Source organism: Equus przewalskii, chromosome 4, assembly GCF_037783145.1.
Source record: "Equus przewalskii isolate Varuska chromosome 4, EquPr2, whole genome shotgun sequence".
NCBI lineage: Eukaryota > Metazoa > Chordata > Mammalia > Perissodactyla > Equidae > Equus > Equus przewalskii.
Window position 1 is genome coordinate 15,258,015 of NC_091834.1, and position 12,923 is coordinate 15,270,937.

A 12,923-nucleotide genomic window follows, 5' to 3' on the forward strand; every position below is an offset into this window, starting at 1 on the left:
GGAAATAGTCCTCAAGAGCCCCAGGCAGGAGAAGAGGTTGTGAAAAGAGAATGACCCCCAAGGTACCCAGGACACTCTCAAGGGAAAAGCGCTAATGAACCACTGAGTAAGTTCCCACTGGGCCCAGGAACGCACTAACAACCTGGCATGGTCCCCGCCTCCAGGATTCCCAGGCTAGGGTGGAGACAGGCCACAGAGAGGAACCTAACAGGGTCAAGGTAGTAAGAAAGACACAGAGAGAGAAGGGCGAAAGGTCAGGAAGGCTTCCTGGAGGAGCCTGTGCCAGGGCAAGAAAGGTTCCACACTCTAGGGTCGCCAAATTTAGCAAATAAATAGCAGCTACATTTGAATTTCAGATAAACAAGTACTTTTATAGTGTAAGTATATCACATATAGTGTATGGGACATACTTATGCTAAAAAGTTACACCCTTCATCACTGCACCCCCCCCAGATGAAGATCAGGCTCAGAGAAGGGACGGGACAGAGCTGAACCCGGCTCTCTCACCTTGGGTTCCAGAGTGCAGCCCACAGATCTGAGCACTCTCCCACTCTGCCTTAGCTGGTAGTGTTAGGCTGGCTACTTACTCTCTCCAAGTCTCAGTTTCCCAAACTGCAAAATGGAGGGGTGTGCAGACATTAAAGCTTGCCTCTCAAAGGTGGTCTGGAGTCCAGAAGCATCGGCCTCCCCAGGGAGGGATGTTACTAGAAATGCAGACTCTCAGGCCCTGCTCCAGACCCGCCGGATGAGACCTGCATTCGGAGAAGCCTTTGTGATTCAGGTGTACGTTAAAGTTTAGGCGGTGCTGTGTGCACAGCCGCCCCACAGGGCAGCAAGGGACTGGCACAGAGCCAGGGCTGGGGGCTCCCAGGCTGCCTGGCCTCACCGGCATGTCCCATACATAGGCACCTCAGGGGGCATTTCCCCCTCACTTGGCCCAGGGGGCCAAGGGAGGCGCCTCCTGCAACCATGCTGGCACATGACAGGCACCACAAAGGCAGCTCTTAGAGCTGGTACGAAGACCCCCTGACGTGCCCGTCCTCTAGCCTAGCCATGGCCATGCCAACTCACTGCTTCTCAGTGGGCTCATGGGTGGACTCGTAAGCTGTGATGTTTCAGAGGAGTGAGCCAAGTGCCAGGAGTTGGCCCCACCCCTGTAGATAACCACTTCTTCCTTCTCCATGTAGAAACGGCGGTGAAAACCACACGAGAAGTGTCTCACGGCCCCTCCTCGAGGTGAGAGGTCCTAATGCTGCCTTCTGGGACAAAGTGGATGGCATTTTGGCAGGGGTGCCTCTCTGCCTGAATTCCACTAGATCACCATTACCTCCTGGGGACATTGCCCTTGGGGACCAAAGTCTCAAGAACAAGTAATTTCCGAAAAGCTGAGTCGTTGATCCTCAACAGAGGGGGGAGAGTTAGCTGGGACAGGAGATGCACTTGAACAGGTTCCTGCTTTGGGTCCAGATGTTCCTCGGGAGTGTCGAGACAATATGAGTCAGTAAACAGAACACTCAGCAGGGGTCTTGGCACACAGCTGGTATTTAGCACTCAGCCACCAGGCCTCCACCCGGCCCCCTTCTTTGTCCCCAGATGGGGATGCAGCCCAGACCACACTCCTTTGAGAACATCAGTGGGGAAACACAAATTGTCCACTCTCCTGCATCCGGGCTGGTTCTGTGTTATAAGCTCATTGGCAGGGGGCACCTGCAGGTGGCAGTATCAGACAGACAAGAACTGTTCCAGGCCAAGGCTGGTACACCATTTTAGAGCAGGGGGCTTCCTAAACATCCAGGGCTTCTCATGAAGCAGGCGGGATGGTCCAACATGACTGAAGCCCAGCAGCCCATCTCCTTCCACAACAGAGTGACACACGTGAAGCTCGGGTGCTGTTCCAGCAGCCAGCAGATGCTCGTGAAGTTGCTGTCTTTGTTCAGCTCCATTAACTGCTTCTCCTTAACGCCCCTGAGCCATGGTGGACTGCAGGAATTCTGGCTGCATTGCCCTGGCTGGTATGTCACAACATTTGCTGATAATCCCACCTGAGCACCAACGCTACCCCCATCACACAGCCTGGCTCACGGGGAATCCTCAGAACCAGAGCAGGAAATGCGGACACCCCAACCCAAGGCCCTACCACACCCTGACAGCAACCAGAGGCCCCCTCCTCCCGGCCGTGTAGACCAACCTGTGCTGACACCACAGCTTGGTTTTCTTTGTGAAAGAAATACTCAAGCTCTTCTGATTTTCTTTCTTTCTCCCAGTCTCCCTCCCCTACCCTAGGTCTTCTCCTCACCAGCCTGGCCTGGGGAGGCCTGAAAAGCAGGCGATGGTGAAGCTGATAAGCAGGCCAGTGGGCCCATCAAGGGCACAGTCAGCAGTCCCCTCTCCTCCAGACAGCAGGAAAAGCTGGGAGGCCCAGCCTGCAGGCTGAGGAGGTCTGCTGCCGGGGCCTTGCGGCTGAGCGGAGAGCAAAGGAACAGTGCGCATGTGCGCGTCACACCACCACTGGTGCACTTAAAATACTCAAGGTGTGCTGAAGGATCAGAGCAGCTCAGAGAGCTCAGGAGACGGTTGCCCGAGGAGGTGGGAGGCTGAATTTACAATGGGCCCAGATGTAGTCAGGAAGGACTGTCTTCCCTGTGGCGGGACGTCGTTTCTGAGCTTCAGGGGACGGAGGCTGGTTAGCCTGATCCCAGAAAGGAAGGCCACAGGAGCGACAGTGGGCCAGGCCAGAGACCTGGACAAGGGCAGCTGTCTCCCAGGACCCAAAGGCCCCTAGGCTGCAGCGCTGCATGGCTGACCTCTGCTGGCCAAGGAGGCTCCACTCACAGCAGCAGAAAGCCAGGCCCCACCTGCTGGAAGCGGTTTCTGATTCCCAAGGTTTCCAGGATGGTCCCTTCCTACACTCAGGAGGCACAAACCGTGGCAGCTAGAATCTTTATTCTGTTGTTAAGAGTAAAATGCCAGGCTGGCAGTGCCACAGAGCTGCATGGCCTCAGTTCTGACTGCCCTGGAGTCTAGTCCATCCAGGGCAGGAATCCAACTATGTCCAGGCTGGGAAGGGCATGCTCCGTGCTCAGCCCTGTGAGGCCCGGGAAGACGGCAGAGGCTGCCTGGAAGACCTCAGGAGGGCATCGCTGTGGGTCTGCGTTTCTCTCTTCTGTGCTTGAAGCTGCGCAGTGGGTTCTGGGTTTTCGCCTTCTACAGGGGCAAAGTTGCAGGTTAGCTGAAGGTTAGCTGCCCAGACTAAGACAGACAAAGAGAAGTGGGTGGAGTTGCCACTTGGCACAGCCCTGTAGGCCACAAGCCAAGAACAGAAACTGCTGTGGTCACCACAGAGGGCAGCCCCCCACTGCAGCCTGAGGACAGGGAGGGAAGTGGGGACAGAACAGCAAATCTTCCTTTGCACTTAAAGTTGCTTGTGGGCTGCTGAAGGAGAGTCCAGGCCCCCATGACTTTGACCTGGCAGGCAGGAGTCTGGAGCCAGTTCTTGGGGCCTCTCTCCTCCCTCTCAAGGGCAGGGCATGTGCACCTTGGTGACAATGAAACGAGGTAAAAGATGAGCCCTGCAGCTGTCGCCAAGGCCCCAGAGAACATACCTTGGCCTTCTTAGAGGAGGACGGCTTCTTTCGTTTCTTGCGAGGGTGGACAAGGCCACGAAGAGCAGAAGGAACTGGAAGAGACATGTGGCCTCAGCAGCTGCCACCTCGTCCCGTTGTGCCCTGATCCCACCCCCTCTCAGCCCTTGGCACAGTATCAAGTCCAATCTGACCAGGCCACCCGGGTCCCAACAAGCCCCCAAGTACCTGGCCGCCCCACCCTGGCCCCTCAGCCTCCCAGACACACGCTCTTGGCAAATGACCTTGCTCCTCTGTGAAAGAAGATGGAGTCTCGTCCCACCCCTCCTCTCTCTCTCCCTCCTCGTTCCTTGGACCAGGACCCCAGCCGGTGTCCCCTCTAGCTCACTGTCCTTGGGGAACCTGCCCTCACCATTCTTCTCCCTTAATCCATTGCAAGCATTTTCAGCATAAAAGTCACACATGCTCATAACCAAAGATATCACATACAAGATGCAGCCCAGGTGTAACGGCTGCATGAAGGAACCAGCTGGTCGGGCTTTGGCCTTGTCTGCGCCACAGAAACTACTCACAGGGTCCATCCCTGACCTCCCGACTGCAAGCTGGGCATCCCGCTGACACAAGGCTCAGGCAGGTCCTCTCTCTTCCCGTGCCGACTACTCTAGAGACTCCAGCCACCCAGCCCAGCTTCGCCAGGTTACGAGTTCCGAGTCTTCTCCAGCACAAGCACCACTGCCTTGAGCCCACAACCCTCTATCACACCCGGTAACTCCCTTCCATACACAGGTAGCTAAGTGGCCAGTTATGGGCTCATTCTTTCAATGCGCCAGGCTGTGGAGCAAGACCGCTGGCCTTAAGCGCCGGGTCTGCCACTGCATCAGGCACAGGGCCTCTGGACTGACTCAGGTTCCTCGACTCCCCAACAAAGAGAGAAACAGCTACTGGGGGAATTGTGCAGGTGCGTTCAAGCGAGTGATTGTCTGCACATTTGTGTCTGCGACGTGTTTGCTGGCCAGTCTCCACGGTCCTGTGTCAGCCCAGCACACAGACCAGGAAGGATGCCATTCCTGCCCCAGGGCTCCCCCCAGGCTCTGCTCACCCAGGTAGTCGGGGACGTGGCCCAGGTGAGGCTTCACGACGGCGGGGTGCAAGGGCAGGTCATGCCGCAGCAGCTGGAGGTCCCTGGGGTTGTCTTCAAAGTATGTCTGACGGGGGAGAGAAGCAAGCACTGTGGGGTTAGTCTTCCTGGTGCCAGTTCACAGCGGGGTTTTGAGCGGCTAATCTGTGTTTCAGAATTTTGGACTGTCTGTCTTCTCGTTTCCCCTCAGGCGCTCTGCGTCCACATTCACAGCCCTCTTCTGTGAAAACATAGCACACCGCACCCCTCTCCCTGGGTGCCATGCTAGACATCGCTCCGCAGTGTCACACAGACTGCCACCTTGACCTTTCCTGTCTGGGTAATGCTGCACCTGTTTGTTGAGTGCGTCCCTATGTGACACTCAAGCGGTTCCCCTTTGAAATCCTAACAATGCTGTGACAAACACAGGCACATGTGTGATCGCGCACATTCACAACTCTGTCAAGAGCAGAAACTCCAGAAGTCATTGTTCTGATGAACATGGCAACTGTCTACCATGACTGACCTCCAGGAGAGCCGTGGGCTGCCTCACCTGCTCCTGGCCTATTTCCTCCCATCAACCTGATGAAAGCACAGCTCTCTGCCATTTGCTGCCCCTCACCACTCAGAGCTCGGCCAGTCTCCAAGGGCAATCTCCAAAAGTTCCACGCCTCTGCCCCTTCCTTCCTCCCCCCTGACCCCTCTCACCTTGAGCTTCTCTGAGTGCAGAAGCTCCTCCTTGATCTCCTTCAATCTCGCCTCTCGAATGGACTGTTTAGTCACTGAGCGCATGGCGTCCTGGGGGAGACCAAAGGTCAGCACAGTGCAGCTGCACGAATCCTCCGCCATACCCGGCCACTCAGCAGCAAGGGTCGGATCCCCGGCCCAACTACTCCGCTCCCCACCCTGTCCCACTCACCCTGCAGCGGTAGCGGAAGCCCTCAATCTCCTCCATGCGGAACTGGTAGGGAAGCAGGACAGGGGCTGTGCTTTCTGTGGAGAAGGCAGCAGTGAGGGCCCCCTGAAATGGCTCAGCACAGGGTCTACTGGGGGCCTCGCACTCCGAGCCTCCCATACTCCCTGGGGTGAGGCAGTCAGGGACCCAGTCCACACCTTCCCGGGTTTCACGACAGCTCACGAAAGGTGCTCCATGATGCCGTGGCCAGGGCAGCCTGTCGTCCCCAGTCCTGGTGCCCAACACATGCCTCAGCCTCAGGACCTAGTCACCCAACCACCTCCCTCCCCCTCAAGGCTGCTCTGGCTACAAGGACACCATGGCAGCCCAAGGCAGTAAGGACCAGTGGCACCTCATGGTCAGGCACCCTTCTAAGCTGTCGTAGCAGCAGACAGGACTACCCAGCATTCATGACAAACCAGCATCACCCATTCCAGATGAGGGAACCTGGCACAAAGGCAAGGCCCAGTGTCACCTCTGGCTTCCCCACCAAGCGGTACCCGAGTCACCTTCCCCACGAGCCCAGAGGCTTGACACCATCTCAGTGAAATGTATCCTTCCCTGGCCCCCTGCCTCAGGCGTTGAGTGAGGCCCCACAGGAGCCCTGTCTGCACCCCTACCCATAACCTCCTGGGTGGTGGGTAGCCCTGCCCACTCCTCCTCCACCGTCCGCTTCTTGCTGCCTGGAACTGGCTGCCCCAAGTGCAGCACAACCTCGCTGTCTGCACAATCCAGGGCTGGGGCTTGACACAACTTGAGTTAGTGAAGAGCCCCAAGCAGCTCCCTCTCCCAGGGTCGTCTCCTGAGATACCACCAGCCACTTCCCCATCTCCCAGAACTATCTTCCTCCCCTCCCTCGGCCCTTCTGCCCTTTAAGGTAGACAGTAAACATGACTTTGGACTACCTGATGGCTCTAGACGTCAGCTGACTCATCTGCAAAGGGGGACAGTACCCGCCACCCAGGGCAGGACAAGGATGGAATGTGGGACATGGTACACAGCTGTGCCAGGCATGAGAGTGGCTGCTGCTCACACCAGTGTCCCTGCTGCCATCACCATCACTGGGTCTAAGGCATCTCGGGAGAAGCCTGGCCCTGGCACAGGCCAAGGGGAACAGGGTTCTTACCTCCGCCGAGAAGCTCCTCGATCTTGCCCAGGTGGGACTGCTCTGTGGGCAGCACGAAGGTCAATACAATGCCTGGGTTGTTGGCGCGCGCTGTCCTGTAAACATATGGCCCAGACTGTGTCTCCAGCCCGAGTCCTGCAACGTGCCCACTGCCCAGGTACCCAGCCCACCTCGCCCCAGCTCTCCCACCTGCCAGCTCGATGGATGTAAGCCTCAGGGGTTGGGGGTAGATCAAAGTTGAGCACAGCGCACACGTGGTGGAAGTCTATGCCCCGGGCCACACCTGCTTCTGGATCAGAGGCCCTGCAGGGAAATGTCCTAAAATCAGTCTGACCCCTCCTCTTCTCCGGGCAGGTCTTCTCAAGCAAATTCAATCAGCAATACCTCTAAGCAAAGCCCTGTAGGGAACCCCAGGACCCTAATACACATAAGACTCTATTGAGACAACTGTTCCAGGAACGAGGGTAGCAGGGCGGCCAAACTCTTGCCCTGACCTCAGGTCTTCGGCAACAGCGGAACTCACTGGCCCAGAGGGCAATCCAAGAACCACCTCTAGCCAGCCAACCCATAAGAAGACAAACTGGGGACTCCCCTCTCCCCGTCAGAAATATATTCCCCGCAAGTAACAGCCGCACACCCAGTGCAAGCTGGGCCATCTCCCCTCACAGGACGGTGTGGCAACAACTCAGGCGACCTTGCCCTCGATCCTGCCCAAGGAGTACACACAGGCCTGCGCTTCACTCCCCTTCTCCAGACCCAGGCAGCTGAGCAAGGGCTCCGTGGGCTACGCTAGCAGCCAGGCCTGGAATGTCTGGCTCCTGCTCCACTCTGCACTCTGGTTTCAAAGTCTTCTGAAAGGCTGAAAAACAGGTCTCCCTGGGAAGGGCGGGGAAAAGGAGAGAAACGAGGATCACCTGTCTCCCTTGGGCCCTTTGCCCTGACGCTTGCCCTTGACTGGGGCCCCCAGGACTTCGGCATCAGTTGCTATGACACAGTCGTAGAAGCCTTGGTTGAACTGTGAGATGATGTGGCATCTGTGGTCCAAGAGCAGAGGGAGGGTCAGCCCCAAGAGCAAGCTGGAGGCCCCTCTCCCACCCCTAGCACCACTGTAACCATCTCCTTTCTGACTCTTTCCTCTTCTTAAACTCTTCCCCTACTTAATCTTTGTGCTGCAAGTGCCTTAGCTGAAGATGGAATAACAGCATGTAGCTCGAAATTGCTAAGAAATAAAGTCAGTAACTGACAGGCCAGCCCAGAGCCTTGCCTTTACCAAGCGCCTAAGGAACAGGAACATCACTGAGTCTCCCCTTTCCAATCCCCAACTTCAACGGATCAACCAAGACATCGGACGTGGCACACCTGGAGCGCAGTGGGAGCTCTCCATTGAGCACGCAGGTGGGGATGCTGAACTGCTCCAGGAACAGGCGCAGCCGGTAACTCCGCTCTAGAGTGTTGACAAACAGCAGAGACTTGCCCCGAATCAATGACAGCTTGAGCAGGGCATACAGCAACAGAAATTTATCTTCCTCAGTCTCACAGACCACCTGAAACTGCTGTAGCTGCTCTGGCCCTGGCAGCTGAGACTCCTGTAATTTGAGGGTAACCTAGGGGATGACAGGCCTGTGGTCAGGAAAGAAGAGAAGACAGAAGTGCTGCTGCCAGCCGCTGGCTCAACAGCCACAGCACAAACATGTTAGTGCAGCACACCGGGGGCCCCTCAACTGTGTGATGTAAGGACTCAAAGCACCCTAACTGCTGTGGGGTACAGAGGACATAAAACTACACAAAAAGCACTTGGGGCAAAAACAAAGAGGAACACGATACCGAGGATGAAAGCCCTACAGCAGCAACCTTTCTGAAGAGTAAACTTCACATAAGGTGAGAACTCCGGCCTTAGAATTTTGGCCCTGCTGTTCATAGCAGCCTTCTGCCCCTTGGGGGTCCCTGCTCAGGCCTTTAGGCCTGTTTGAAGCCCCCAGTTTGAAGCCCCCAGGGGACATCTGGAACAATGTAGTGACTTTAGATTGGGGGATGGGAAGGTTGACAACTACCAGATTCTAGTGCCTGAGAACCAGGAAAGCTAAACCATTAACACTTGTTCCACCCGAAACACCAGAGGGCTCCTTTGAGTAGCACATGTCAGCAGCTCCAGACACTTCCATGGGGTCCTTACCGGGTTATGTAGTACCAACTCCTTGAGTGCTTGTACATCCTCGTTAAAAGTAGCCGACATCAGAAAAGCCTGGTAAATCCGGGGCAAGTGACTAAAATGAAACAGAGCCCCATGAGACTCCAGCTCTAAGGGCCTCTAATTGTGGCAGCTGAACTTCTGGCCACCTCATTCCAGGCTCTAGTCTCCACTCATACCCTCCAGCCACACACCTCTTCCTTACCAGAGAAGACTCTTGAGTTCTTCCTCAAAGCCAAAGGAGAAAAGAAGATCAGCCTCATCCACCACCAGCAGCTCCAGGGAGTCTCGCAGTTTTAAGCTGTCTTGCTGCAAGTGGTTTAATATGCGAGATGGGGTCCCCACCACCACATCAGGCTTCTCCATCAGCACAGCTCTGCAAGTGGGCAACACCTCAGGATTGGGGAGAAGGTAGCAGTTGGGACCTCACCCTGGACCAGCCCTCTTTCTTGCTGCACACAACCCAACCCCACATCTTTGTGCAGCTTTATTCTCCCGCAGTCCTGTTGTTGTCACCCACCTCTGAGAGGCTGAGTCTTCAGCAGCCGAGACATTGGCCACCCGGATGTCTCGAGCACAGTAGGCAGCCAGTTGCTGAATCATGGACTGGGCCTGCCGGGCCAGTTCCTTGGTGGGCACAAGAACAAGGCCTCTCACAGCCTGCTCTACTGCAGGACCTGTCTGCAAAAGCACGAATTAAAGGCTTCAGCCTGCCAGCTTGTGTCATCGTGGCCACCCGATGCTTTTCTCTACCTCTTCCATGCAATCTATACCAACTGTTGTGACTGCAACACAACAATTTAGTTGTGTTCTGATCAACTCTCCACCTACTTTTACCCACCTTAGAAGGTAGAAAGGATGACTCTTTCCCCAGGCATTGACTCTCACAAAAAATAACTTACTCGATGGTTACGAAGTTACTTAAAATGCGCCAGTTAGGGCACTGGAGTTTCACAGTAATTCCATAAGTAGACGGAGGAGATGTGCCCACTTTTTAGAGTAGGAAAAAGAAGGTGATTTACTCCAGAATACACAAACAACGGTGGTAGCAGAAATTGCACTACAAGCCAGGTAACCTGAGTTCCAGCCCAAAGTGTCTGCCACAACAGCACCAGGTTCTCTCAGGCCAGCCTTCATGGATAAGAGGCCAAAAGAAAGCCTGGTTCTTGGGAAAGACTAGGGAGGGAAAAGGAGGACGACACGGAGTTCCAGGAGGGCAAAGCGGGCAATCAGACGCCTGCATCTCAGTTGCCGGCTTTGGGGGCCCCTCCTGCCACCTACCGCCTTCCTGTGGAGCAGCAGCTGCAGCATGGGGATGGCATAGGCAGCCGTCTTCCCCGAGCCTGTACGGGCCCGAGCCAGGAGGTCCTTCCCCTCCAGGGCCAACGGGATAGCCTTCTCCTGGATCAGCGTGGGGCGTGACCAGCCCAAGTCGGTGACGGCCTAAGAGAGACGAGAGGGGTTAAGGTGGCGGGGTGCCCTGCCGCGGCCGCCCGCCACGTCGGCCCGACTCCTCAGCCCGCGTGGTACCTGCAGGAGCCGGGGATCGAGGCCCATGTGTTCGAAGCCCAACGCTTCTGGCTCCGCCATGCTGCCGGTTTGGAATGACAGCGCGCACACGCGGCAGGGAGACCACGCCACGAGTGGGCGGGTCAAAGCAACTACCAATCAGCTTCGGAGGAACCCTCACCTCCCGGAAGTGCTGGGCGCAGGCTTCCGGTGCTCCGGCGGGCGGGGTTCTGAGGCTGCAACGCCGAGCGGGACCCGGGGGTTTCACGGGAGAGGTGGCGGATGGCCGGGAGTTGGAGGTCGTCTAGGAGCCCCACGGGTCCTCTCCTGTGCCCTGACGTGCTTCCTAACGCCTTGCTGGGTCACGGTCACCTGTGGTAGGGGCCCTACCCACAAGTCCCCTCCGTGCCTGCCTCTGCCCACCTCCACGAGTCAGACAACCCGCAAGTTGGTCCACGTAGTTGTGTGCTAATGGCTTTACTTTAGTTAGTGCTTGTCTCAACAGTGTGGCCCACAGGATTATGCCAGTAGTTATACGTACATTAACAAATACATGAATGATCAGAGAGCTCGTATGTATTCTCCCTAAGAGCAGGCATACCGGCAGTGGTGGCTTACGGCGTTATTTCCCACCGATTGTGGAGTCCCGCGGCTTCTCCTACCCTGATGTATCTAGGGCATCTCTCTGCGGTGTGTCTAAGCACTAAATTCTCTACTACCTACTATGCTCAGAAGTGCACTGGCAGATGTGTTCCAGGGCTGTAATGCCTGTAGCAGTCATGGGGACATAGGAGAATGAATGGGGCTTTGAAAACAGAAAGCAAGTGACACTGGGTGTACCAGCATGTGTAAAGGCCACCGAGTGGCTGGGGTAAGGTTCAGGGCCACAGACAGTACAAAGGACAGGCCACAGCAATTGGATTGTACAAAGAGGAGGATCAGAAGAATGAGTAGCATGAGAGAAAGAGGAAGGTAGGTTGTCTGGGGTTCCCAAATTTGGCTGCCCATCAGCTACCTGCACAGCTTGGTTAAAAAGGATGCTTGGTCCCCACCTGTATTAGTTTCTCATAGCTGCTGTCACGAAGTACCACAAACTTGGTGGCTTAAAACAACACAAATTTGGGCTTGCCCCACGGTTCACCATGCTCTGCTTCAGCGGCCCAGGTTTGGTTCCCAGTCACAGACCTAAACCACAGCCATGCTGTGGTGGCAACCCAAATACAAAACAGAGGAAGATTGGCACAGATGTTAGCTCAGGGTGAATCTTACTCTGAAAAAAACCAAAATTATGGTTCTCTAGGTCAGAAGTCAGATACAGGTCCCACTGGGCTAAAATCGAGATGTTGGCAGGTCTGCGTTCCCTTCTGGAAACTCTAGGATAATTTGTTGCTTGCCTTCCCCAGCTTGGCTTGTGGCCCCCTTCCTCCATCTTCAAAGCCAGCAACAGTGGATTGAGTCCTCACATGGCATCACTGTGACCTTCCTTTGCCTCCCTCTTCCACTTCTAAAGAAACTTGTGATGACATTGGGCCCACCAAGATAATCCAGGATGCTAATCTGACTTTAAAATCAGCGGACAGCAATCTTAATTCCCCTTTGCCATGTTAGGTAACACATTCACAGGTTCCAGGGATTAGGACATGGACATCTTCGGGGGGCCATTATTCTGCCTATTACATCACCCCAAACATAAGTCTACTTAATCGGAGTGGACCCGTTTCCCAGATGACCCTATGCATCTGCTCTGACATGGGCCCAGCAAGAGTACTATAGGTTAGACTCTGGTGGTTGTTATGGTGAGAACAGAGAGCAGTTCATGCACCTCAGGTAAAGTGAGGCTGGGACCAAAGACAGCTGGGGACCACACCAGGACAGAAGGAGTAGAACTGCTCCCTGCTCACCTTTTTTTGTGTGTTAAGGGGGTAGAAGGCTGTATGGTAAGGATGTTATATAGTCTAAGAAAGCAAAAATTTCACAATGGAATCAAGGTAGTATTGGGGGGGAAATCATCAGAATTCCTTGGATGTAGCCAAGCTATTTTCTAAAAAAATTTTCTTAGGCCATAATTTATCTCTGAAAACCACACACCAGTATGGAAATCCTTCTCTCCAGAGCCGCCACTTGTTGGCCCATCCTCTGGCCATCGATATTCCACCTGCCTCATAAGTGTAAAAGTGTAATGCACTGCCACATTTGTCCTTACTCCACCCCCTTTCCTATCAAAAATTCACAAGAGGAGAAATCCAGGACATACTGACCTATTGGCATAATCAAAATGCACTCGATTTCTTCTAATGCTGGACAGACCTGTTGAAGTTACCCCAGCTCTTATCTGTAGTTTTCTGTCCTCATACAGCCCAGGCTCCAGTGTGTGCTTTGCTTGCTGGACTTCTATAACAGCCAGAGCAGAAACGTGTTCTCTTTGTGACATGTCCCATACTCCAAGA

At 55.0% G+C, this 12,923-nt stretch overlaps 1 protein-coding gene across 4 annotated transcripts; it reads right to left on the bottom strand.

The window, feature by feature from the left end:
* Positions 1-2,926: 2,926 nt before the first annotated feature.
* On the bottom strand, positions 2,927-12,867 carry DDX56 (DEAD-box helicase 56). 4 transcript variants are annotated; one of them, XM_070617268.1, is made up of 14 exons: positions 10,658-12,867; positions 10,249-10,410; positions 9,488-9,648; positions 9,173-9,343; positions 8,953-9,043; positions 8,139-8,383; positions 7,694-7,813; positions 6,969-7,082; positions 6,780-6,874; positions 5,618-5,691; positions 5,407-5,496; positions 4,681-4,786; positions 3,603-3,676; positions 2,927-3,204 (listed from the first exon to the last, which is right to left on the bottom strand). In XM_070617268.1, exons 2-14 carry the CDS (start codon positions 10,276-10,278, stop codon positions 3,127-3,129), a joined length of 1,449 nt encoding a protein of 482 aa, XP_070473369.1. In that variant the 5' UTR covers positions 10,279-10,410; positions 10,658-12,867; the 3' UTR covers positions 2,927-3,126. The 4 variants fall into 4 exon arrangements, with proteins under 4 accessions (XP_070473369.1, XP_070473367.1, XP_070473368.1 ...); XM_070617266.1 differs by lacking the exon at positions 10,658-12,867 and adding an exon at positions 10,498-10,635; XM_070617267.1 differs by lacking the exons at positions 7,694-7,813; positions 10,658-12,867 and adding an exon at positions 10,498-10,635.
* Between the last annotated feature and the right edge of the window lie 56 nt (positions 12,868-12,923).

Excerpts from the sequence above, each read along its gene's own strand:
- DDX56 (XM_070617266.1), bottom strand. The coding sequence starts at position 10,557 with ATGGCGGAGCCAGAAGCGTTGGGCTTCGAACACATGGGCCTCGATCCC. Across the intron at positions 10,411-10,497 it reads TCGATCCCCGGCTCCTGCAG|GCCGTCACCGACTTGGGCTG; the intron begins GTACCACGCGGG and ends CGTCTCTCTTAG. Across the intron at positions 5,497-5,617 it reads GCTTCCGCTACCGCTGCAGG|GACGCCATGCGCTCAGTGAC; the intron begins GTGAGTGGGACA and ends GGTCTCCCCCAG.